General features: G+C 31.8%; 5 protein-coding genes across 9 annotated transcripts; 1 reads left to right on the top strand and 4 right to left on the bottom strand.

The window, feature by feature from the left end:
- Window positions 1–26: 26 nt before the first annotated feature.
- Window positions 27–2,610, bottom strand: LOC103485224 (5'-adenylylsulfate reductase 1, chloroplastic). The gene is made up of 5 exons (XM_008442755.3): window positions 2,342–2,610; window positions 2,080–2,241; window positions 1,867–1,993; window positions 625–1,420; window positions 27–548 (listed from the first exon to the last, which is right to left on the bottom strand). The coding sequence occupies exons 1-5, from the start codon at window positions 2,421–2,423 to the stop codon at window positions 318–320; spliced, it is 1,398 nt and encodes a 465-aa protein (XP_008440977.1). The 5' UTR covers window positions 2,424–2,610; the 3' UTR covers window positions 27–317.
- Window positions 2,611–4,489: 1,879 nt separating this feature from the next.
- On the top strand, window positions 4,490–7,234 carry LOC103485234 (lactoylglutathione lyase GLX1). 4 transcript variants are annotated; one of them, XM_051080061.1, is made up of 8 exons: window positions 4,518–4,887; window positions 4,962–5,086; window positions 5,458–5,489; window positions 5,580–5,801; window positions 6,442–6,489; window positions 6,582–6,689; window positions 6,777–6,929; window positions 7,072–7,234. In XM_051080061.1, the coding sequence occupies exons 1-8, from the start codon at window positions 4,766–4,768 to the stop codon at window positions 7,111–7,113; spliced, it is 852 nt and encodes a 283-aa protein (XP_050936018.1). In that variant the 5' UTR covers window positions 4,518–4,765; the 3' UTR covers window positions 7,114–7,234. The 4 variants fall into 4 exon arrangements, with proteins under 4 accessions (XP_050936016.1, XP_050936015.1, XP_050936018.1 ...); XM_008442766.3 differs by having other exon boundaries at window positions 4,530–4,887; window positions 5,425–5,489; XM_051080059.1 differs by having other exon boundaries at window positions 4,490–4,887; window positions 6,582–7,234.
- A 590-nt stretch (window positions 7,235–7,824) lies between these two features.
- Window positions 7,825–10,055, bottom strand: LOC103485243 (autophagy-related protein 8C). The gene is made up of 6 exons (XM_008442778.3): window positions 9,900–10,055; window positions 9,722–9,777; window positions 9,233–9,288; window positions 9,098–9,150; window positions 8,325–8,443; window positions 7,825–8,218 (listed from the first exon to the last, which is right to left on the bottom strand). The coding sequence occupies exons 2-6, from the start codon at window positions 9,756–9,758 to the stop codon at window positions 8,127–8,129; spliced, it is 357 nt and encodes a 118-aa protein (XP_008441000.1). The 5' UTR covers window positions 9,759–9,777; window positions 9,900–10,055; the 3' UTR covers window positions 7,825–8,126.
- Window positions 10,056–10,801: 746 nt separating this feature from the next.
- LOC103485251 (probable beta-1,3-galactosyltransferase 2) lies at window positions 10,802–13,200 on the bottom strand. 2 transcript variants are annotated; one of them, XM_017043698.2, is made up of 10 exons: window positions 13,037–13,200; window positions 12,769–12,830; window positions 12,483–12,697; window positions 12,318–12,381; window positions 12,157–12,229; window positions 11,889–12,009; window positions 11,712–11,799; window positions 11,500–11,625; window positions 11,275–11,384; window positions 10,802–11,176 (listed from the first exon to the last, which is right to left on the bottom strand). In XM_017043698.2, the coding sequence occupies exons 1-10, from the start codon at window positions 13,127–13,129 to the stop codon at window positions 11,028–11,030; spliced, it is 1,101 nt and encodes a 366-aa protein (XP_016899187.2). In that variant the 5' UTR covers window positions 13,130–13,200; the 3' UTR covers window positions 10,802–11,027. The 2 variants fall into 2 exon arrangements, with proteins under 2 accessions (XP_016899187.2, XP_050936014.1); XM_051080057.1 differs by having other exon boundaries at window positions 12,781–12,830.
- A 5,237-nt stretch (window positions 13,201–18,437) lies between these two features.
- On the bottom strand, window positions 18,438–19,635 carry LOC103485264 (uncharacterized). Its single transcript, XM_008442809.3, has 2 exons — window positions 19,389–19,635; window positions 18,438–19,272 (listed from the first exon to the last, which is right to left on the bottom strand). Exon 2 carries the CDS (start codon window positions 19,264–19,266, stop codon window positions 18,724–18,726), a length of 543 nt encoding a protein of 180 aa, XP_008441031.2. The 5' UTR covers window positions 19,267–19,272; window positions 19,389–19,635; the 3' UTR covers window positions 18,438–18,723.
- Between the last annotated feature and the right edge of the window lie 4,269 nt (window positions 19,636–23,904).

Here is a 23,904-nt window from a genome sequence, read left to right as displayed (position 1 = left end):
TAATTAAAGAAACGTGGGGAAAAACGTAAAGGAAAATGGTTCCTCTTTCTATCCCATCTTTGCACAAACGTTAATTAGTACAAACCAAAACCTCTACGGGAAAAACTGGTATATATACATCTGCTATATCACAAATGACGAACAAAATCCTACTTTTCATGACCGAATGCTCGCTCTCTGCTGAAAAAGCATGCCCAAGCTTTGATTTTAATCTCATCTTCCAATCTAACAAAAGGTTGGAGCCTCTGCAGGAGATTTTAGCTTCATAGATGGCGCAGCCGAGTGTGATTGAGAATATTCAGGACTTGAACTTTGCTTCAACGTAGGGCATTCACAAAGGCCATCAACGACTCAACATCCCTCTTCTCAGATGGGTATTTGATTGCTTTAGATGAGTGTTTGGGGAAGAAGAGTATTGTGGGGAATGAGCCTAACTGCAGCTCTTGTTTGGCGAATTGCTTCTGCTCACCGTCAGCTCTGAACTTCCCAACTTTCACTCCGCTTCCTGCTAACTTCTCAGCCAATTCAACATATGACCCTTCCATAGCCTGTACAAATTCAATGTCATTTGTTGAGAACAAATGTATTGTATTTTTGTTTGTTAAGCTTATAAATGACTTTTACCTGACAGAATTGGCACCAAGGTGCGTAAAGAACAACAAGCCACGGTTCTTTCCTGTTATCCAGCCTTGCCAAGTTTTCCATTCCTGTTCTGTTCAGGTTCACCAAATCTTGGGAGATGAAGATGTCATTAACAGGGGGAATTTCATTTCCATTGCCATTCAACTGGGGAACATCTCCCTGTTTAAGGTTTCCTTTGTGAAGACCGCATTCCTTGGCCTTGGAATCCTCCCACCACCATCTTCCTTCTCTTTCATGTTGCCCTGGAAGAACAGGCCTTGTACAAGGCTCACATCCAATTGAGACATATCCTTGAGAATGCAAAGAGTTGACAGGCACATTCATGGTCCGCAAGAAGTTCCATATGTCTTTACCATGGACGTTGGCAACAGGGTTCCACTTAATCAGGCTCCCAATGCCACCATCCAATCCTTCAAAAACAGGATCAACTTGGACAACAGGAACATCTGATCTAGTTCCAGGAGATTGATCTTTTCTTTGTCCAGTGATCCAAGCTCTTAGTCCCTTTAAAGCCCTCCTAAGTGGCCTCACTTTCCTTACTCGGCAGCACTCCTGGTGGCCATCGTCGTAGAATGAAAACAGCCCTTTGTTCCTTACTAAACCCTGAACTTCAACAGCATCAGGGAACATATACTCTATATGAATGCCATAATGTTTCTCCACTGCATCAAAGAATTGGTATGTTTCTGAATTCAACCTCCCTGTGTCTAGACTAAACACTCTAAATGGTCGACCAGTCAAACGAGCATATTCAATCAATGCAACATCTTCCGCACCACTGCAGAGAATAATTCTTGTTAGATGTTTCGTTGGTAAGAGAAACACAAGGAAATTCATTAAAACTTAAATGCTCTACTACTAAATTCTTCTCAAGAATGAAAATTATTAATACCCTTGAATCTATAATCATTAGTTTCATTAGACTCTACCATCTACAGCTGATTGTAGCCAAGAGCTTATTGAACATGAGATAATTAATAAATAAACAGAATGAGAAGCAATTAGGTAAACAATAATTAACTCCAGTAACACAAATCTCTAAAAAAATGCTTGAAAAAGGTCTAATCGTTGTACGATAACGATAAATACATATATGTGACTAAGATACATGTTACATATCACAGATACAACAGCATTACAATTTAAAGTTCCAGACATTTGGGACGTAATGTTTGAAAAGCAAACCGAAAGACAATTTAATTAAAGGACAGGATAAACACACACCTGAAAGCAATCGCAATATCGTCACCAAATTTCTCAAGAGCTTGGTCCATTATTTCCAGAGGGGAAGCATTTTCAAGGTCTCTGGCTAATCCATCGTAGTCCACAATCTCCGTCTTCTCTGCCACCTCTGCAGATCCATCCCCATTTTTTCACACAATTCCCAGAAATGAAAGCTAATTCATGAAAAAAAAAAGAAAAAAGAGCCAAAATTACCAGCAGCAAGAGTGTTCGCCACAAACGGCACAAGCGAATCATCCCGTTTGGATTGCGCATTCATAGGCTTCACCACCGAGCATCCTGTAATTTGTGAATAATTTACTCCAGAAGATAAAACATGTGGCCGATGCAGCAGCTGAACAGAACCAATTCGCGGAACTGCAAACAGAAATGATATACATACACACAATTTAAGAATTAACAATGTAGTGAACATACAATGCTTCAAAGAAATCTAAACGAAAAATGTGAAGAATACCTTTAGGCTCAGAGGAGGAAGCGGCAAAATGGTGAAAATTAGAAGAAGAAGAAATTGAAGAAGAAGAAACAGAAAGCGCCATGAAAGACAAACAAAAGAAAGTTGCAGTGTTTGGTTCTCGGTTCGTTTGTAAGTCCGGAGGCAAAACAATGGGAAGGGAAGATGAAGATTAAATAAAACGATGGAAGAATGAAGGGGGACGGAATTGAGGGAAGAGGGGAATGCTGGAGATGCTGTCCAAGTGGGGCGCTGTGATTGGAGGAAGGTCCACCCGCGTCGCCTCATCGTACCGTCACGTAGCCATATTTGACCGAAACAGAATGACATCTCTTACGTGGCGTAGTCTATTTCTAATTTTCTGCATGCAGCTTTGCTTTTCTACCAATTTTCCGCCTCTAAAATATATTTTATTTTAGATCTTTCTTTTCTTTTTTAGTTCAAAACATTTTTAATCTTAGATTACATTTAGCAATGATTAGAAGAAATTGTATAATTGGAGAAAAGATAATGGATTCTTTTGAGGTTGAATGGTTAATTTGTTTGTTTTCCTCCCATTGATTGGAGGGAGTTTTGATTATCTCTAGCAGCTATTAAAGTATGATTATGAATCATAACTTAATTAGATTTATCTTTTATTGTGTATACTTAAAACTATGAATCCCGTCAAATTTAATGTTATTATAACTATTACCTCTACATCTTTAAGGATTAAGTATTATCAATAACTATAATTGTAATATAGAATTTGTCAAGATTGAAAATTTTCTACTGTAATAGAGACAATAATGATAGTTGTAATGTTTTCATATATAATTGGGTTGAGCACTCTCTATCTAAAATAAATTAAATGTCAATTTTTATTACGTAACCGATTACTATAACTTGTTACATTAATTTTTCAAAAATAGAAAAAAAGAACCAAATTATGTATGCCCGATTTAAAACAAATCACTAAGAGACAAATTTAGTTTTTTAATTCTCTCTATTTTAGACTATTATCCAAATTTATAATCATCTAAACAATGAATTTTTAAAAGTTTAATAATTAACATCTTGCAATTGTTTTTCATTCATTACAGTGGAGAGCTTTTTATGGAGGGTGTAATCCTAAATAAAGGAATTTAGTCAATTTAGGACGGTTTAAGCTTTTAATTATCAAAAGGTTCAATTCAATGAACATTCTCTTAGTTGGCCATATACATACAATCTTTCTCACAATCAACAAAGGAAAAAAAAAAAAAACGTGCATTAGTTTTAAGATTAGAGGTTCGGTTTTCCACTCCACCTATTATAAAAGACGAATTTACATTGACAAAATACAAAATGAGTAGCAAAAAGGTAATCGCTTTTGCTAGGAGAGATACAAGGTACGTAAGATATGTATGCATGAATGTATATATATGTATATATATTTCTTTCATTTTAATAAAGATAGACTTAAAGGTGTGATCCAAGCTCTGATAAGAGAAGTTTATATATGAAATGAAAAATAATTTTTTAACTTCATATTTTACTAAAATTCCCTTTCTACTTGTATTGATAATGTGTATTAATCAATTTAGAAGAATGAAAATAAAATACGATAAAAATGTATACTACAATTTGAGAACTAAAAATCTAATATTTTAAATTTTCGAAGAATTAAAATTATACTCAAACCATAAAAACAAAAATATAATATTCCTTCCAAAACTAAATTATATTGGTCAAAATTCTTAACTCAATCATAAAATTCTCGTTCGATTGTCAAAGTGAACATAACACGAGTTAACTCAAATTCAATTAATAAAATAAATAAACTGATCATGGGCAATTCTCATGGAGATATGAAGACAATGAATAGGATGAATATTGCAAAATGTACAATCATATACAAAAATATCAATAATAATTTATATTAACTTAGTTTCCATATCATTGTCAATCGCAAATAAATCTCATTTCTGTGATTTCTCTATTCCTTTCATGAAACACATGATTTTGCAGCCTAATCAATAATAATAATAATGTTCATTCAATTAGAGATTCGTCCTCAATACAACAAAAACTTGAGCAATTCTTCATATTTTATTTAGAACATGATTAAAAACGACAATCAAGAAAGTCTCTTATGCAAGACAAATCCTTGAATAAACTAAATCAAGTTGATGAGTCCTTAAATAAGTAAAGCCAGATCTGTATTTGTTGTTCTTGTGTGGTCCAATGCTTTACTAAATAACAAATTCGTAGTTGTTTGATCAAATGCAATAATTGATCTTCATGTTACCATCATCCGTTGCATTTTATTCTTTCAGTTCCATACGTAGGGTGGAGATCGAATTTTACACCTCGAGCAATTGCTGTTAGTTTCGAGAAGACTTATAAATCTCCTTTTTCTTTTTTTTCATTATTTGTAAACTTGGTGATTACAAGAACAGAGAAGATATGACAGAGACCAAACCTGTGGCTCCCGATGGGGATGAACAATTGTTGGAATGGCCCAACAAAGATAATCGGCGGTTTGTTCGTGCTGTTTATCGTGTTGGTGATCTCGATCGTACCATCAAGTATATCTTCTTCAATCTTACTTCGAATTTCTGTCTTCTATCTTTCTTTATGGTAATGCATTTTCTATCTTCAGATTCTACACTGAATGCTTAGGAATGGAACTCCTAAGAAAATATGAAGTTTCAAATGAGAAACATACCAAAGCAATCATGGGGTTTGGTCCCGAGGAATCTTCGTTCGTACTTGAGTTGACTTACGGTATGTGGTCTTAATAAGAGTAGTAATTAGGTGCTAGCTAGACTATCGTCGTTCTTTACACATAGTATCGTCGTGCCTCTTAGATGATCTAATATTAAATTTACCTTTATCCATTAACTTGATTGACTTAAGATAGTATCAAAGTTCAAGAGTCATGTGTTCAATTCTCTTGTTGTATCTCCTATATATTTGAAAGGGTATTAGATGATAAATATTTATTTTACCTTCACCCATCCTCCTAAGTTTTTTGAATGACTAAAAGCTAAGTACTGATTCTCTTCGAAATGTGTATAAAAGAAGTCATAATCTCTCTCCTATGGTGTGTTAAAAATATGCAGAACATGGGGTAACTTCATATGATATTGGCACAGGATTTGGACATTTTGCCATTGCTACTCAAGATGTGGGTGAAGCCAATTTCTTCATGGTTTTTCTTTACCTGAAAATTGACATGAAGATTGTTAACATGAATTTTTCTTTGTGAATTTTCAAGGTCTACAAAATGGTTGAAAATGTAAGGGCCAAGGGTGGTGAGAATATGATCATTAGAGAACCTTTTGAGCTGAAAGGCAGCCCTGTTCTTTTGCTGGCCTACGTCAAAGATCCTAATGGTTATATCTTTGAGCTCATTCAAAGAGGCCAAACTCCTCAGCCACTCTGTCATTTAATGCTTCGTGTTGCTGATTTACAACGCTCTATTGACTTCTATCAAAAGGTAAAATCACATATTTCCAAAAATTTCAAAACAATTTAACCCTTCAATTTTAGTTTGGAAGAATTTAGTCACTTTTGATTTTTAAATTTGTAACAATTTAATCGATGTTATCTTTTAATGTGTAACAACTTTATTCTTGAACATTGTTAGAAGTTTGTTAAATTTCAATGATGATGGAGTTTCACATAATGAACAAAGAAAACATAAAATAGACCAAAGTCAGCACATGGATTATGGCAGACGATAGGAAAATTCATCAGAAATTCTTTTGCCATCATACAGAGAGATGTCTTTCTATTCTGCTACTAACATCTTATTTGACATTCATTTGGTTTCTCATTTTTCGGTTTTTGAAAAATAAGATCATAAACACTATTTTACATGATGATTTCTTCATTTGTTTACCAACTTTTTCATGAGTGTTTTAAAAAACCAAGTCAAAGCTTAAAAACTAAAACGGATAGTCTTTACAAACTTGTTTTTGTTATTCGAATTTGGTTGAGAATTCAAATCTAAAAATCATGTGAAAAAAAGCCATTAGGTAAAAACCTACGATTGTAATTGTAAAAAAAACTAAATGGTTATCGAATGAGACCTAAGAAATTTTTGATCCTAACTTAGAATTTATTTCCATATACAGGCATTGGGAATGAGGGTACTTACCAAGGTTGAGAGTCTTGAACAGAAGGTAAACTTTAAACTTTTACTTCCATCCATCTTAGCAAACTGAAGGTTGACAAAATGCTATAAATTTCAATGCACAACCAATTGACTCTGCAGTACGCCATAGCCTTGATGGGATATGCAGATGAGTTAGAGACAACAGCCGTCGAGTTGACTTACAATCACGGTGTGACACAACATTCCAAGGGAAATGGATATTCCCAGGTCAAATTTTTCCTTTTAACTTGGAGTTTGTCCTTGGTTAAGAACACTAATTCCCATATTTATGCTAGATTTTTGTTTTTATTTCAGGTTGCTATTGGCACCGATGATGTATACAAGAGTGCTGAGATTGTTAATCTCATTACTAAAGAACTTGGTGGAAAGATAACACAACCACCCAGTTTGGATAGCCAAATGAACTCCAAGATTATCAGTTTTCTTGATCCTGATGGCTGGCAAATTGTGAGTTTTCCTTCCAAAAAGATCTGCGACAGTGTCAAGTCTCGAATTTTGTTTGAAATTCTAGAGGATTGCTTTCATATACCTTTGTTCACTTGTTTTCTTATGTTTAAGGAATGATTAAAACCAAGGTTTTCTCTTTTAGGTCCTTGTTGACAACGAAGATTATCTGAAGGGAATGCAGTGAAAAAAAGGGTAATGAAAGTGTAAAGCTGATGTTGATTCTCTATTGAAAGTAAAACAATAAGATGTTAAAGACTTCCATCAATATTTATATGATACTATCTGAGACTCACTGAGTTCAATAATTATGATTCTTCTAGCCACTTTAAAGTTTAAACCAAGAATTTTAGTGCATAATGCAAAAGTAAACAGATTAAATGAAACATACTTGCGAGGGAGATGGAGAATGGACTCACTGGCAGTCAAAAACAGCATTAAACTGACTGGGATGCGACATTTTGTTACTTTTTTTCACTTCAAAATTAACTATTCGTCAATTTAACAAGAAGAAAGTCTATTAAATGTTGTGTATCTGAAGGGAAACGTAACTTCGAAGCCAACAGAATAAGAACCAAAATAATCAATTGCAGAGTCCGCCACGCAATAGGTTCGAATACTTGATCATTGTCGTTGGCTCTTAGTTTGATTTAAGATGATCAAAGAATCCGCTGGTGTAACATGATATATAATTTGTGGCTTTGTAAATATGAAAAGTATTTCAAGCATTTCGATTGGCTGGGCTTGGACTCTTTCTAGTGAACATCAAAGTTAATATTTTGTCAAATAATGCCAATACCTTTACAAAGATGCCGACTAGTGAGCTATTAGAATTTGATAATTTTTTCACTGTTCCAATTTGCATGGAATTACAAGTCGATGAATCGTGAAATAGAAATGCAAGAAATATCTGATGTTACCATGGCATAGAACATAAATTGGAAATAGGAAGTCGAAAATCATGGGTTCTCACTAAACAAACACCCACTTTTCTTTTCTGTTTGGGCAGAGAGAACACCATCGAATTCAGAAACGAACAGTTAATGAAATCCTTAATGACAATAACACATAACACTAACAGGAAAAGGAAAGAAGGCCTAAGGTAAACCAGAAATAGACAAGTTGCTAAGAGAATTGAGTTGGGAGTGGAATTTACAGCTTATTAAGTTCTATTTACAAAGGACCTTTGATTTGAAGCAATCAGAACCCAAACGTGTTCTCTCCACTGTAAGTCATGTAAAGAAAACCATCTTCATCCTTGTTTTCTTCATAGATTGATGACATCAAAGCAGCTGTGACAAATAGAACACATACTATTAAAAAAATTTAAACCCAATTCTTCAGGCTACACTATGTGAAAGGTTTATATATATTAAAAGAAACCGATATTCAGCTAACCAGTTGGAGGTAGTGTGTTTTTTATAAAGATGAAAATAGCCTTCTCGGAACTAAGCTTAATCCTTTTCCGGACAACATAAACAAACTGCCCAACAGTCAGATCAGCAGGGACAAGGTACCTGAGAGGATTGCATAAAACCATGAGAGAATTATATTGCCCCACCTAGCACCCAATTATGTTCAATAGAATGTAGAATACAAAAGCGGAAACTTCAAAATTTATTAATCTTATTCCATGTCCATCACCAGCACCCCGTATGTTCTTCCTATCAACATGTGAGAGCACTAGAGTAACAGATATTTTGAGGAATTAGTAATGATGGTAGCAAGGGTATAGTAGTAGTTAGATAGCGGTGCATTGGTAATAAATAAGAGGAGTGGGACTACTTAGAAGGAAGGATCATTTTGGTAAGTCAATTCTTAGTGGATCGGTTGTGGGAGAGAAATAGCCCTCTCGAAAGGGCTATTGATATTATAACTTTTACACTGATATTACAATCTAAATTTCTATGTCTGAGAAACCTAACACTAGAACAAAAATAAGCCACTACCACACTACACTTAATATCTGAAAATCAAGACCCTACCATCTACCGACGTGATTCGTAATTTTTATGGAAATGAAAAAATAACCCAGCACCTATTCATATAAACCAAGTTTTGGAGTTGTAATTCAATGCAGGGTCTCCCATTCCGGCTTTATCCCAGCTCATTTCGGTTAAGAAGTCCAGTTTTAACAGATTTATATGAAATCAAGTCACAAGGTTACTTACTTCTTCTTATCTATGTCAGGAATATCACTCCTTTCAGCTTTCTCCACAATCACCTGTACAGATAAATCATATTAACAGACAAGAATATGAGTGAACTCTGTGCCAAACACTGTAATGAAAGTTTAACATTCTTACGGGAATTCTATCTGGGTATTTCTCCCTGATGCGAGCAGCTTCAGCTTGTCTCCTTTCTATAATATAGGAGGAATATTTTAGAACAAAGTAAAGAACATGCAACACTGGAGTTGAAATGTGAGTTTAAAAAATGTGAAACTCAAACAATATCAGAGAGTGACTAAGAGAGAGCTCAAAAAATCAAAAGACTCGTCTTTCAAGTAACCCCGGAGACCAAATGGCCAGCGGAAACATGTTTTCACCATAAAGATCCCTCTTTCACATCCAGATTCCCGCGAAAAGAGGACGAAAAAGGAAAAAAAAAAAAAAAAAAACCCCCAATTACACAGTTCAAAGAAGCCCCTTTGCAATCTCCTTCCCCTATTTAATTTCACTCATCAGCGCAAGAAAAAAAAATCACACAAGTGCAAATTTTTTAATTAAAATGCCAAAAGAAAAAAAAGTTAAAGAGAAATGATCAAAAGGGTAAAAAATTGTGAAAAGAAAAACCTAGGGGATGTTCGAGCTTGAAGGAGCTTTTCGCCATGGGGAATCTCAAATGTTTTCTGCAAAATCAAACATCAGATCATAGTAACTCGAACTTCGATGGCCAGAAGTTCAATGAAAACAAAATCGAAACAAAAGAAAATACGAATACTGAAGAAGAAGAGTTGTGTGAATGAAATACCGAGGCAGAAACGATGCAATCAGTGCCTAGAAAACCGATTGGGAAAGGTAATTAAACGAAAGAGAAGAGGAAATGAAGGTGTGAGATATGAATTGTAAAATAAAGGAGAGAAGACTTGGAAACGAAGAAGCGTACCTGAGTTTTCTTCTTAATTCCACCACGTTAACCCAATAATCCCTTTATCTAACACCCATTTGCTTGCATACCAAGCTATCCCAGTTAATTGGGCCCATCTAAATGTTTTAGGCCCAATTCTTTTACTATATAATATTTTTGGCCAAATATAAAAATTAAATTTAAAATAATTAAGTATTGAATAATATTTTAAAAAATCTATAAATATAGTAAAATCTCTTAAATTATATCAATTACGGATAGAACATATAGTAAATATTGGTCAATCACTAAATTAATTGCTACTTAGTAGTTATACTTAATTTGATTATATTTGCTTATCCATAAAAACATTTTTTAACTTTTAACATTCTAACATAAAAACATTTTTTAACTTTTAACATTCTAACAAAACAATCTTTCTCTTTTTCTTTGAATTCGAAAAGTTGAAAATTTTAACTCTACATTCATTTTATATAAGTAAAAATGATTAAAGTTCTCCTATGACGGGTGGATTTGAGCCAAAGGTAAATTTTGGAGAATAGATCTTTTTAGTACTTGTAGTGATTATAGAATGAACATCCAACTCAAGGAAGGAGTACTCAATAATCATTCAACTATCTTCACTTCAACAAAAAAAAAGAACGTACATAACTCTTTAGGTATGAAAATATTGATATTGACAATTTGGCTCTTTTCATATATATGAAATGGTAAGAGAAAATTTCTAGTTTTGCCGTTTTGACATACTTGTAATGGAGAAAATGAGAAAAGGAGAAAGAAGAAAATAATGAAATTGTGAAATATATTGATGTGAGGATTACAAGAAGGCTTAATTGAGCAAGCTGCAGTAGAAGTTTATATTTTCCCTTCAAAGTAATTAACATATGAATCAAAACCTATAACAGATTAATTTCCAACTTGATTTAAAGGCAGAAAGAATTATATATGAGGATAGAATTTCTTCTTTCAATCTTTCAAGTGTGCACAAAATCATTGTGTTTTTTGTTGAATTCAAAAGCTTCCACTCCATAAAGAAGTCTCATTTTCAGCACATTTCTGATGGACTTCACTCATCCTTTCAACTGAGTTGCATATCCCACTGCATTTCCAATCAAATGAAGCTACACAAACTTCACCTCCCAAAGCCTTTGTCTCACAATCTACCCAAACAAATTATTAAGAATCACTCTTTGCATAACGATGTATTTATAAGTACTTGAAAAGTCAATTCAAACCGTCCTAAAAGCTTAGAACTTACCAGGTGGGGTGCCGCAGCATAGTTTCCTATCATCCACTTGCTCCACATCTAAACCAATGAACCAAGATCCTAATGAAACATCTTCATTGGCATACTTGTGCAGCACATCTCTAAAAGATAAACAAAGTAATGAAAAGGATGAATTAGTTTTCAGTTGTTTTATTCATAAGATGAAGCTACTACTTTGGAACGATTTCGTGCATCGTGAGAGCTTAAGAACTTAACTGGTTTTGCGAGATGTAGGTAGCTAAGTCTTTTGAGATTCCATATAACTGTCCTGTTGCGTGACGAAAATACAAATTTCCCTCATCGCCAAATCTCAAATACTCCGGTTCGTGGTACTTTACTCCTCTGTACCAATCGAGTGACATTGTGAAAACCAAATCTATTGATAATAGTTTTTGTTTTTTGAGCTAAAAGGTGCAATTTACTCTTACTTCTTAGAGAGAACGGGTCCGGATTTCATACAACCAATGTAAACTCGAGGCTTTTTTCGGTGTCCAACTAAGGTTGTTCCTAGCGCAGCTGTAGTAGATCAAAATGATAGAAGCTTAACAGTTCCATATATGATATTACTTAACAGTTCAAACCGGAGTGTATAACAGTAGACTCACCTAAGTTCACATGGATGTCATCGTCGACTTTGACATAGAATTCGGCATCCCACATAGAAACAGCTGTAGCAAAGTAAGTCTTCGTCTTGGCCGATAATTCGAGGTAACCCTCGATATGATTCTGCTTGTAACATTTGAACAATCATGAGCAAAACTTTCATCAAATATTACATTCTGATCTTTGATTATTCTCTTCAACTAAAATCATTGATTGAGATAGGTAGAACACAAAACAATAGTAACAATGGCAATAGTTGGATGATATTACCAATCTCAAGAAGTCTCCATGTTCACGCTCCTCTTCATCGATCGACTTGTCGAGTAAGCTGCCAGGACTTTCACTATCAACCAATACAAAGTAATTGATGTGATCTATCTGTCAAAGTAGTATATAACACAACAACAATGCAATTGTGTTTCTTCATTTACCTTCGCCCGATAACAAAACGAATGACTATGCCTTTCTCCTCCTCCAACTTCTTTCTTTTATCACCTAGTAAGATTAAATTACAAACAACAATCTCATGTTTAACCAAATGAAAGATAAAATGCACCAAAATCAAAGAAAAACTCAAGAACTGTGACATAACAGACCTTGTGGCATCCAAGTTGCACGAACCGAATCTCTTCGTTTCTTGCTAGTAAAGGCTGTATTGATTCCTACAACCACTAGATATTTTCTCTTGGAAGGTTGTTGCTCTGCATCCTTTTCCTTCACCACATCACGAGATTCATTCGATGCAGATTCACGACCAATCGTCAAAGCTGCAAGCTTTTTCTCCAAATTTAAAATGCTCTTAGCAAGTGTCCTGCAGAAATTAGTTTAGCACGTTTTAACTTCCTCTTAAAGAAGTAAATTCAATATCAGTATGTTACTTACTGAATACTCAACTGGGACCTTGAAAACTCCTCTGTCCTTACACCAGATGTTTCGGGTCTCGCCTTGTTAAAGAGAAACAATATTGAAAAGTAAGTTCATCATAAAAGGTTCAACGAAAAGGGAATCAAAAGCAAGAAAACAATGAGTACAGTACATTATAACTTTAGTTTCATTCAAAATATTATAAAGTAAAGGGTAAGGATTAGCCTTGAGAGAACATAATCAAGATTTCAAGTATAAGACTAGACATGCAACGAACCCTACTCACAAGCTTTGGATCATAAGACTCTGATTTTAGTTCCATTCTTTCTGAGATTGTAGATCTCAGTGCAACACCATTAGCCATAGGCACTATCCACATCCTGAGAAAAATTACGAAAACCAAAATTGAAGATCTATAAACTGTAAAAGAATCAGTCAAACAAACAAATCTTCAAGACCTCCCATGTTTTTTATGACAAATTAGCTTATGTCATGACAGGAAAAACAACAAAAAAGTATATGTTAAAATGTAAGAAATAGACTATAATTGACAATAATATTGTACCTGTTTGTAAAAAGCATGCCAGCACAAAAGCATACAAAACATAGGAAAAAGGCCCACTTCCTAAATAATACATATCTTGAAGCAAAGTCCAATCCAATTCCTCCAACTTTATTCTTCATAGACATTTTTGGTCTGCCTTTCTTCAAGTAAAAAAATCTCAAAACTGATCAAAGATCAGAGATTGAATCTAAACTTTTAGATTAATTATGCATAAGAGAAGTGAATAAAACAAAACGAAATTCTTGAAATCCGATATGGGTAGAGCTGAAAGTGAAAATTCGAAAATCTAAATTCACTTTCAGCTCAAATGTGTATGATAGAAAGGGAAAAGTATTTGATTGTAGTTAAGAAAATGGAAGAAGCTACCTTTTAATAAGTTTTTTTTTTTTTCTTTCACAACATTAATCTCGTAATAAATTTGATTAGTAGAAACTCCTATTAATATTGTAGTTTTAACTTATTTGACCAATTAATTAAAGAAAAATTATAACGTTTTGAAAATTAATGTAAATAAAAACACATCATATAATAAATCATATAATAAATGAGTTAGTAGAATTGAACCCTATTAATTTTTCAGATCTTAACTCAATTGACCAATTAACCATACAGAAATTGTATAGTTGTAAAAATTAATGCAAATAAAAACTCACAATCATAAATTTTCTTTTCTTTTTTTTTTTTTTTTTTTTTTTTTTCCTCTTGGAGATGACTCTTCTTGATACATAAATACTACAAATTTGCAAATATAACTCTTCTTTGGACCAAACATAAAAAAATTTCATGTTCCAACTTTAATCATGTCGAAAGTTTTTTAAAGTCCTTCTCTGCTTCTATGTTTTTTAGGTTTTTGCAAGGACTATGTATGTTCACGAGGTTGTTCGTTGAGGTTTCCTCTAGTGTTCTAATTTTCTTTTCTTGGTTGATTTCATGTTGTAAGCATGATACATTAGATTCAATCTGTTTCGAGTCCTACAAAATAAATGATAAGCTAATAGTATTATTTAGATTGATCATTATCACGTTTTATACCACATTTTTACATCATCATTTCAATTTCTAAATCCACTTTCAGCTCATAATTAAGTACAAAAGTAAAAGGATTTGCTTGTTTGTGGCTTAGAAGTGGAACAGGAACCTTTTAACAAGTTTTTATTTTTCACAGCATTAGAACCTCCCTTTTTCAAATTTGAACCGATGAGATTGACAATTAACTATAGAAAAGCGTTATCATTTTAAAAATTAAGATACGAAGGTATACACCAATCCATTCTTTTACATATTTGGGATGAATTATTTTAACCCTAAAACTCATAACTTGCTTAATTTTATAAAAATATTATAATTACTAGCTCATCAAATGAAAAATAAACATATAAAAAGTTTAGGACTAAAATTTAAAATAGAAATAAAGATACCTAAAATCATATTTCCTCTCGCCCTTCCTCGTGTATCAATTCAAGGTTAATCATCAAATTCTTCCTTAAACTCAACATTCTTATCACCCAAGGATTATTAGATTATCCTTATGTTACTAATTTGATATTTTTATGCTTTTCGTAGTTTACATTATGTTAAATGTATAAAATATAAACAAATATGTATATGTAAATATATATACGTATGTACTTACATAATATCCATATATGTACTCGTTTCTGTGCTTCATTCTCTCTTTTCTCTCTTGGAAAAGACTCTTTCTAACACATAAATACGGTAATTTTGCATTATAATTTTTTTTCACCAAACATAGAAGTTAGTTTCATGTTTCAACCTTAATCCCAATTTTTCTTTTATCACCAAATTCTTTACATCATAATTATATTTTGTTCAATATAAAGTTTACTGTAAGCTTGAGTTTCATTTCTCTAGTATGTTTAACGAACATTTATATTTTTCATTCTCACTTTATTATTTTACTCTCAAAAGTATAAAAAAATTTCAAAATCAAAGATTGAATCTAAACTTTTAGATTAATTATGCATAAGAGAAGTGAATAAAACAAAACTAAATTCTTGAAATCTAAATGGCTATAGTCAAAGTGAAACTTCAAAATTTGAAAATCTAAATTCACTTTTAGTTCAAATGTGTATGAAAGATAAAGGAAAAAGTATTTGCTTGTACGAGAGAAAATGAACCAAGTTACCTTTTAATAAGGTTTTTTTTTTCACAACATTAATATGTAATAAATTTGATCATAGAAACTCACCATTAATTTTTTGGTTTTAACTTATAAGATTGACCAATTAATTAATTAAAGAAAAATGGTAGCATTCTAAAAATTAATTATGCAAATAAAAACAAATCAGATAATAAATGACACTAGTAGAATTAACTTATACTATTAACCAAGTAACTATATAAAATTTGTAACGTTTTAAAAATTAATACAAATAAAAACTCACAATCGTAAATTTTCTCTTTTTCCTCACTCTTTTTGATACATAAATACTACAAGCTTGCAATAGAACTTTTCTTTAGACCAACCATAAAAAAATTTCATGTTCCAACTTTAATCTTCTCGAAAGATTTTAAAGTTCTCCTCTTCTCCTATTCCTTTTTGGTTTCTACAACGAGAATAGAATATGCATATATGTTCATGAGGTTGTTCATCGAGGTTTCTCCAAATGTTCTATTTGCTTTGTTGTTTGGTTGATTTCATGTTGTAAGCATGATACAAAAGGGGGTTTTGTAACAGATTAGATTCAAGCTATCTATAAACATACGTACGTTGTACATACGTACATACGTGCATGAACATGTACACACATATATATGTATTCTTATCATTAGTTTTTTTTTTTTAAGTAACAAATTGATGTATTCGATTATATGTGTATATGTGCTCACTTCATAATTCTCTTTTCTCTCTTGGAAAAGACACCTTTTTGGTACATAAATACCGTAAATTTACAATATAACTTTTTCACCAATCATAAAAGTTAGTTTCATGTTCCAACCTTAATTCCAATTTATCTCTTATCACCAAGTTTTATGTCACATTTTTATATCATCATTTATATTATCTTCAATACAAAGCTTATTCCTAAACTTGAGTTTCATTTCTTTACTTCGTTGAAGATTTTGATTAGTTATTGGTGTTTTAGCCAAAATCATTTTCTTAAAGCTTGGCATTTCCAATCCCCACCAAGAAAAAGTAAACACAATAAAAATATGGATGTGAAGCAAATATATATATTCCCCAAGAAAAGGGAACACAATAAAAATATGGATATGAAGCAAATATATATCCTGGATTTGGATTCCCATTTTTAGTTTCTTTCAAGTGGTAGATGACAGTGACAAAGAAGCACTAACCACAATTTTCTTTTTCTTTTTCTTTAAAACTTTGAATTTTCTTTACACAAGTTCACAACAAAGTTTTTGAGCATAAGATCTAGAATCCATGTGGAAGCAAAATCAAGATCTAGGGAAGATAGAGCCCTTCCTTTTTAAGGGTTTGCATCAAAAGACAGAATAAAAAGGAACATGGTTAGAATTTAGGAAAATAATAATAAGAAGAAGAAGAAACAGAATATAATTAGTGCTCTTTCAAGAAAACCCCCCCCCCCCCCCTTTTGGATTTGATGATCTTTGCTTCAATATGAGACTCCTATTTTTTCCCACTACTCCCAATGGAAACGGGTCCCTCCAACAAAGTGCAAAGATGCTCAAATTTTTATTCCAAATGGAAAAGTTTTTGCTCTTTCTTTTTATTTCACTTGCATGTGTATATATATGAAATACTCAAAATCTAGAGACCATGTGTTTTTTGATTGGGTCTCTAATTGTATTTGTATTTATGTTATTTGCATGCTTTATGATACTGGCTCTGGAGTTTAGGAAAGTGTGATCTAACCCTCTAAATATATTAGTGCATTCAACTATGGGATCATTAGTGTAGATCAATATATTAATAGGGTTTTGATGGAGTTTAGAACCAACCCCAAAACCTAAATTGTTGTGTTTATGTTTTTTGCACGATTTACGATTTTGACCGAACTAGGACTTAGAAAACTATATTATACAAATTCCATGTAACTCTCTAATCTAAATATATGTGTTGATTCTCTTTTACATTTACAATATCTTTAATTGTCGACCTCGTAACATCATTCACGAAACTCTATCCTATCCAAACTTGATTAAGACGAACTAGAAAGGATATCAACGAATATTGAAGAAAAAAAGAGAAAGAAGAGATGTTTGTTGTACATACACATTTTTACACTGAAACTGATGGAAGGGGAAGGGAATTGTGAGCAAAATGATGGTTGGTTGGTTGGTGCTGGAAAAAGGGGGAAAGCTAACTAAGACAAAGGCATATTGATTTTGGTGGACTCAAAAGAAAAGAATCTGTTACTATGAGTCAGGTTCTGAGACATACACACACACACACACATATATATCAAAACGACGTGGTTTTGGTATAGATATATATGATCATATGATGCCCATGGAAACAGGAATCTGTCCATTGGAAGAGGAGCAGGATGATTGTTCTTTTTATAAAAAAAATTGGTTGAATTTTCGTCTTTATTATGGAATTATTCGTGGACCCTTATTCGGATCAGAAAGGGCTGTAGGAAGTGATTTGATGTATTTGATGCCACTGCCTGCTGCCATATCCTACAGATATTCATACCTCAATTCCAAAGACAAACAGCTTTTTCTAAAACCAAACAAAATACATTAATGTCTTCTTTTCCTAAACCAGGTGTCTTTGCTTCCTTCTACCACTCTAATGGATAAAGGTGAAGCTTTCCCTTTTTATCATACCCTAATTCTTCGCTAAACATTTGGGGGTTTCTGTCTTTCGTTTTAGACTGAGATTAGTGTTGAAAACACTCAACTTCAAACCAAAAATCCAATCTTTTGATTCATAATTATTTGGTTTATGATTTCAAACCTATGGTCCAATTTGAGGGGGCAAAAATGCAACTTTTCCCAATATAAAATTTACTTTAAAAAGCTTGATTTGATTCAGTAAATCTCAATATTACTTTTCCTTTCACCATGGAATATCTACACAAATTATGGGGATCCTAATAAATATAATATAAATAAGTTGTTATTTAATAAAACCCAAAAAAGAAAAAAAAAAAAAAAGTTCAAATAGAAATGAATGAGAAGAAGATCTATCAATTAATATATTAAAAAAATTGCATTGACACAACACTATAAACTAAGAACTCCAACAAACCATTTCTTAACTCAAAATCATAGAACATGAGACAGTTCCCACTCCATTTTAAATACTCAAAAAAAGCTACAAATTCTTCAATTTTTTTTTCTTCGAGTTCTTGCTAGAAACTCATCTGTTCTAACTAAGCTCATAACAATGGCAGTAAAGCAAAACAAGAAAACACAGAACAAAATGATGAAGATGATGATAATAATCTCTCAAATCACTCTAAAAAACCCGTCTTTGTTAAAATGGCGTTTCGAACTTTACTTAAATCTCTTCCTTTGAGAGTTCTTCCAACCCCTTCACAAACAGAGAAAGACGAAATTCTGCTTCTTGCTAATTTCTGAGCTATCCATTCATGAGGAGGCACCATATCGTCATCTTCACCGTCTTCTTGATCTCTAACGTCAGTTTTTTCACCGGCGGACGACGAACCCATTTTTCCGTAAATTTTGGACCAATCGGGAATATCCACTGGAGCAGAGGATCGATTATTCGCCATCTGGGTTTCATGTGTTCTCGTTGAAATGGATTTCGGGATCATTTTTGGAGCAGTTGGAAGACGCCAAGTGGAAGACGAAGAAGAAGAAGAAGAAGAAGAAGAAGAAGAAGAAGAAGAAGAAGAGTAATAATAGTCATGAGACTTCCTATTGATGAAATTTGAAGAATCTTCTTTACCTTCAACAGAATTCCATACATCTTCTTCTTCCAAATCATCACTGAATCCATAGTTTTTTCTCAAAGCACTGCTCCAATTCGCCATTGATATCTGATTAACCAGAAGGAAATGAAGAAAAAAAAAAACAACAGTATGTAAAAATTAGTCATCTCGGGAATGAAAAAGAAAAAGGCAAAATAAAAATAGATTCTCTAGAATTTTAGTACCCAGGCTTTTGTGGCAGAGTTCTGTTGAGAAATCAAAAAAGAAAAAAAGCTCGCTTTTTTCAAGAATTCCTGAAATGGGTTTTGTTCATAATCCAAAACCGCATGAAGAAAATGGAAGAGAAGGTGTAAAGAAAGAAGGAGAAAGAAAAGGTGAAGAACAGAGGTTTGAATGTAATGTGGCAAAAGAGAAGACCACAGAAACAGAGAGAAATCAGAGATGGGTTTTAATGGCCAATTAAAAACTGAAAAGAAGAAATAATAATAATAATAATAATAATAATTCAAAGATGAGAGAAAAGAAAAAGAAAGTGATGGGATATAGAATCTCAGTTTCCCAATATCACACATATTCTTAGGTTTTTTTTTTTTTTTTTTAATTTAATCTTAGACTAAAGTTTTCTTCTTTTTTCTTTTTTTTTTTTTTTTTTAAATGTGAAAGGACAGAGGAAAGTGGTGGCAATAGCAAAAACAAAGAGGTAAAAGACAACAAACCATTATGTTTTATTTATTTAAGAGAACTTTTTTAAAAAAACAAAATTACTATAACATGAAAAAGCATTATAACCCCATCTGAGGAAACACAGTTAATGGTGACAGAACAAATCATGAAAACAGAGCATTTGATGCTCTTCTTTCCCCCCCTCTCTCTTCATCTCTTTAGTTGTTTTTATACCTAAACTACAAATTTTAGTGGTAAAATCAGTTTACTTAACCCTAATTACTATCATTTTCTTTTCTTATAAGTTGAAGGATTTCATCCTTCTATCCTTTATCCTTTTGGTACCTATATTTATCAGATCATACTCGTTTTCTGAACTTTTCGCTACTCTTTTTTCATTTTGAATTCTTATTCAAAAAGTGCCTAAATTTATCAAAACTTATTAACTACTTTCTACTTTCTACTTTCTATTGCTTTGTTATCCATCATCTCTAATTTTTTTTAATTAAAACCAAAAAGAAAAAGTTTTTGTTTTGTTTTTAGAATTTTACTTGTGTTTGTGTCAAGAAATGTAAAACTTAGTATGAAAATTGAAGAGAAAATAAAATCATTACTAAATAAAGATTTAAACTTTTAAAATTCTTGAACACTTAAAAAAACTATTTCAACATACAACAAAACATCGAGAGACTTATTAGCAAATATAGATATAAAATCCAAAGTTTACATCCCTTATTATTAAAGTTCCAAAACAAAATAAACCGAAACAGTTGATTAGAACACACGTACCCTATTATAGTTTAAACGAAGACAAATTGGGAGCATTTTCTCATCTTAAAAATGATTGGGAAAAAAAAAGTAAATTAAGCATTGATGATTAAAGAGGAAGGTTTGTTGAAGGAGGTAGATGTAGTAAAAGGAGAGAGAGAGATGGGTATGAATGATGATATTGACATAAAGGTTTAAAGAATGGTGATATATGTGTGTTAAGTGTTGTAACCTTATCCATCCTCTTGAACATTATATATATATACAAACATAATAAACAAACTCATCTCTATTTTTTATTTATTTTAGAAAAACATATAATTACAATTTGAGAGAGAGAGAAAACATAGGAGGTAGTTGAAGACAACATAGTACTTTTTGTCTGCACACATTTCATTAATATGTGTTTGTAAAATATTTGAAAAAAAGAAAGAAAGAAAGAAAGAAAGAAAGAAAAAAGGATTTATGGGTTGTTGAGATAATGAGGTTATATTATTTATTAACTACAAACAAACAAAAAAACAACTCTTATCTTATCTGTTTTATCTTTTTTCTTCTTCTTCTTCTTCTTTTTTTTCATGTGAACTTCTCCTGCTTTTGTGGGGATCAATTATTCTGCAATTACACTTCTTCCACCTTTGTTGGTGAAATCCAATACATTGTCCTTCCATGTTCTCCATTTTCATTGCAATTTTTAACCCCCCCTCCCTCTCTTGAAAAAAGAAAGAAAAATAAAATTCTTTTGTTCGGGTTAAATTACGGTTTTGGTGTTTATACTTTGAGAAAATGCGTTGGGTTTTAGCTTTTAGATTTTCGATAAATATTAAATTTAGTTGATCGAAGGTCATCTGTACGTATATATATTGGTTAAGTAATAATAGAGTTTTTAAAAAGTCAACAATAAACTAGTACCGAAAATACATAAACTAATTACGTTTAAAGATTTAAAAGATTTTGAGTTTTGTTCTTGGGAGTGATTTTGGAAATGTTAAATTTGTTTTAGTATTCAAAATTGCTTGTGTGATTTTAATATTGGTATGAAAATGACATTTAAATGTGCAAAATAAATTTAAGGAATTTTAGTGGAGAACGATTTTAAATACGAAAAGAGTGGTTTTTAAATGTCGTAAAAAATTACTCTCAAATATGTTTTTTTTTCTTTTACGTAAATAGTCTCTTAGCTTTAGAAAGGTTTGTCTTTGGAAAATCAATTTTGTATTCGGTTAATAAGTTTCTAAAATATTTTAAATTTTGAAAAAGTAAATAGTTTATCGAATTTAAGATATTGAATTTGATGTGTTATAGGACTCCGAACTTTCATTAAACTTTTTACTTTTCTTTTTTATGTTTTGAAATGTATTTTTTTTCCCACTAATTTTTATTAGAGGGGATTATGTTTTTTCACATCAATCAACCTAATGAAAGTAAAATCTCAGTAAATAGGTCAATTCCCATTGCTCTATATTAGGTTACTATATTTATGTTTCATGTTTTAAAATTGGAAAATGAAAAACAAAAAAGAAGAGAATTATCTAAATCCAAATCCATACCACAACATTTGATAATCCTTACATAATTTAATTAATAATAGAAATCAATTTATTACACACATTAAAAATTCTAGATTTATTATAAAAATTAATTTAAGTAGAACTAAACAAATACAACATGAAAGATTAGTAATATATTTTGTGAAACATTAGTTATATTTAAAATATATTTCAAGTTATAATTTAATATTAACTAATTGTGTCGTTAATTGTAGTGAAAAATAAACGTTTTGGTTTTTGAGTATTTGTTTCTAAAAATTAAACCTATAGATATTACTTCTTAGTTCTTTCTCTAAATTTATTTCTTTTTAATATATGTTTTACCAATAAATAAAACAATTGTTTCTTAAATCTAAAGCTATTAGTGATAGACATTACTAATAACGACGTAACTAAAAAGATAGATTATAGTTGTGATTATATTCCATCTAATCTCTCCACTGCTTATTAAACATTAAAAAGTTGAATCTTGAGTTATTCTTTTTCAATAAAAGGTTTAAAAAAGTATCCAAATTGGTTGGTTGGTAAAGTAAGAAATGAAATGAAATAATGGGAATGGTGTTTGTATTATTATTATTATTATTGAGGATAAGAGAAGAAGAGGTTGGAAAGGAAATTTCCCAATCAGGAAACCCACCGCATGGGTTATTGCATATTGCAAGTTGAGCCATTTTTTGCTATGCTTTTCCCCTACCAATGGTGACACTTCAACTCCCTTTATTATTAGTATTTAAGAAAAACAAACACTTTTCCAATTACCCTTCTGTATGGGACTGCTTCATTTCAATATTTAAACTTTTAAAAAATTATCGAAAAGTGATCATTTAAGTTCGATTAAAACAAATAGTTGAAAGTTTATGAACTAAAACGAACCAAAACCAAAAGTACATAGATCAAAGTAGGTTTTAAATAGATCGATGAGTTACGGTTTAAAATTTATGAACTAAAAATGTTCTTTTTATCTATTTCTACCTCCCTAGTTTTGCTTTTACAATCAAAACTTTGTTTCCTTTGTTCGGTATTCTTTAGACCATATCTTACTTGATTAAAAATTCTCTTTTGATGACTCTGTATTCTTTTATTTTTTTCTTCTCAATGAGATTATGCCATGTGGCAGATCGAGGATAGCGAAGCAGACTCACTCAGCAGGAGGCAAGTTTTACTCTAGAGATAATAATAAATAAGTTAGTTCATTAATGAGATGGGAGTTATTATTATTATGTGTATATTAAAAGTTTGCAGCACATGGCACTTTGAGATAAGATTTACCTTTTGTTTTCACCTTGGCATTAACTTTGCAAATAATCCTAAATATGGGCCTATCTAAAAGTCAATAATTGGATTTTGTAGTTATGATCAGCTGTTCCTAATTAGATTCACCAAGTGTATAGGACTGCAAAAGAGTACCTGTCATCAATGGCTTTTCATCAATTGATGGAAGAAAGAACACCCATTTCCACTACCCACATAAGTGATTAGAGGGGAAAAAAATGTCCACCAATCAACTTAATAACCATTTAGTTTTTAGTTATTAAATGAAATTTTAGTGTATAAATCTCTTCTTCCACCTATATTTTCTTTTTTGTTATCTTAAAATTGAATATATCTAAATTCTAATAATTAACCTTCTAGTTTTTTTATTGAAAATTAAATCTATAAACGCTAATTCCACTCGTAAATTTGTAATGTTTTGTCATCAAAGATCAAATATAAGACTTGTTTATGTTTTTCGAATTTGACAACAACAAAAAAGTCAAAG

This window comes from Cucumis melo, chromosome 12, assembly GCF_025177605.1.
Source record: "Cucumis melo cultivar AY chromosome 12, USDA_Cmelo_AY_1.0, whole genome shotgun sequence".
NCBI classification, from domain to species: Eukaryota; Viridiplantae; Streptophyta; class Magnoliopsida; order Cucurbitales; family Cucurbitaceae; genus Cucumis; species Cucumis melo.
Note: the sequence above shows the minus strand (reverse complement) of the source record. Positions and strands in the feature narration are given on the sequence as shown.

Excerpts from the sequence above, each read along its gene's own strand:
- LOC103485224 (XM_008442755.3), bottom strand. The coding sequence starts at position 2,423 with ATGGCGCTTTCTGTTTCTTCTTCTTCAATTTCTTCTTCTTCTAATTTT. Across the intron at positions 1,421-1,866 it reads GATATTGCGATTGCTTTCAG|TGGTGCGGAAGATGTTGCAT; the intron begins GTGTGTGTTTAT and ends TATTCTCTGCAG. Across the intron at positions 549-624 it reads CTTGGTGCCAATTCTGTCAG|GCTATGGAAGGGTCATATGT; the intron begins GTAAAAGTCATT and ends GAATTTGTACAG.
- LOC103485234 (XM_051080058.1), top strand. The coding sequence starts at position 4,766 with ATGACAGAGACCAAACCTGTGGCTCCCGATGGGGATGAACAATTGTTG. Across the intron at positions 4,888-4,961 it reads GATCTCGATCGTACCATCAA|ATTCTACACTGAATGCTTAG; the intron begins GTATATCTTCTT and ends TTCTATCTTCAG. Across the intron at positions 6,490-6,581 it reads TTGAGAGTCTTGAACAGAAG|TACGCCATAGCCTTGATGGG; the intron begins GTAAACTTTAAA and ends TTGACTCTGCAG.
- LOC103485243 (XM_008442778.3), bottom strand. The coding sequence starts at position 9,758 with ATGGCGAAAAGCTCCTTCAAGCTCGAACATCCCCTAG. Across the intron at positions 9,151-9,232 it reads AATACCCAGATAGAATTCCC|GTGATTGTGGAGAAAGCTGA; the intron begins GTAAGAATGTTA and ends TTATCTGTACAG. Across the intron at positions 8,219-8,324 it reads AAACACACTACCTCCAACTG|CTGCTTTGATGTCATCAATC; the intron begins GTTAGCTGAATA and ends TATTTGTCACAG.
- LOC103485251 (XM_017043698.2), bottom strand. The coding sequence starts at position 13,129 with ATGTGGATAGTGCCTATGGCTAATGGTGTTGCACTGAGATCTACAATC. Across the intron at positions 12,382-12,482 it reads TGCAACTTGGATGCCACAAG|GTGATAAAAGAAAGAAGTTG; the intron begins GTCTGTTATGTC and ends TAATCTTACTAG. Across the intron at positions 12,230-12,317 it reads CGTTTTGTTATCGGGCGAAG|TGAAAGTCCTGGCAGCTTAC; the intron begins GTAAATGAAGAA and ends ATTGGTTGATAG.
- LOC103485264 (XM_008442809.3), bottom strand. The coding sequence starts at position 19,266 with ATGGCGAATTGGAGCAGTGCTTTGAGAAAAAACTATGGATTCAGTGAT.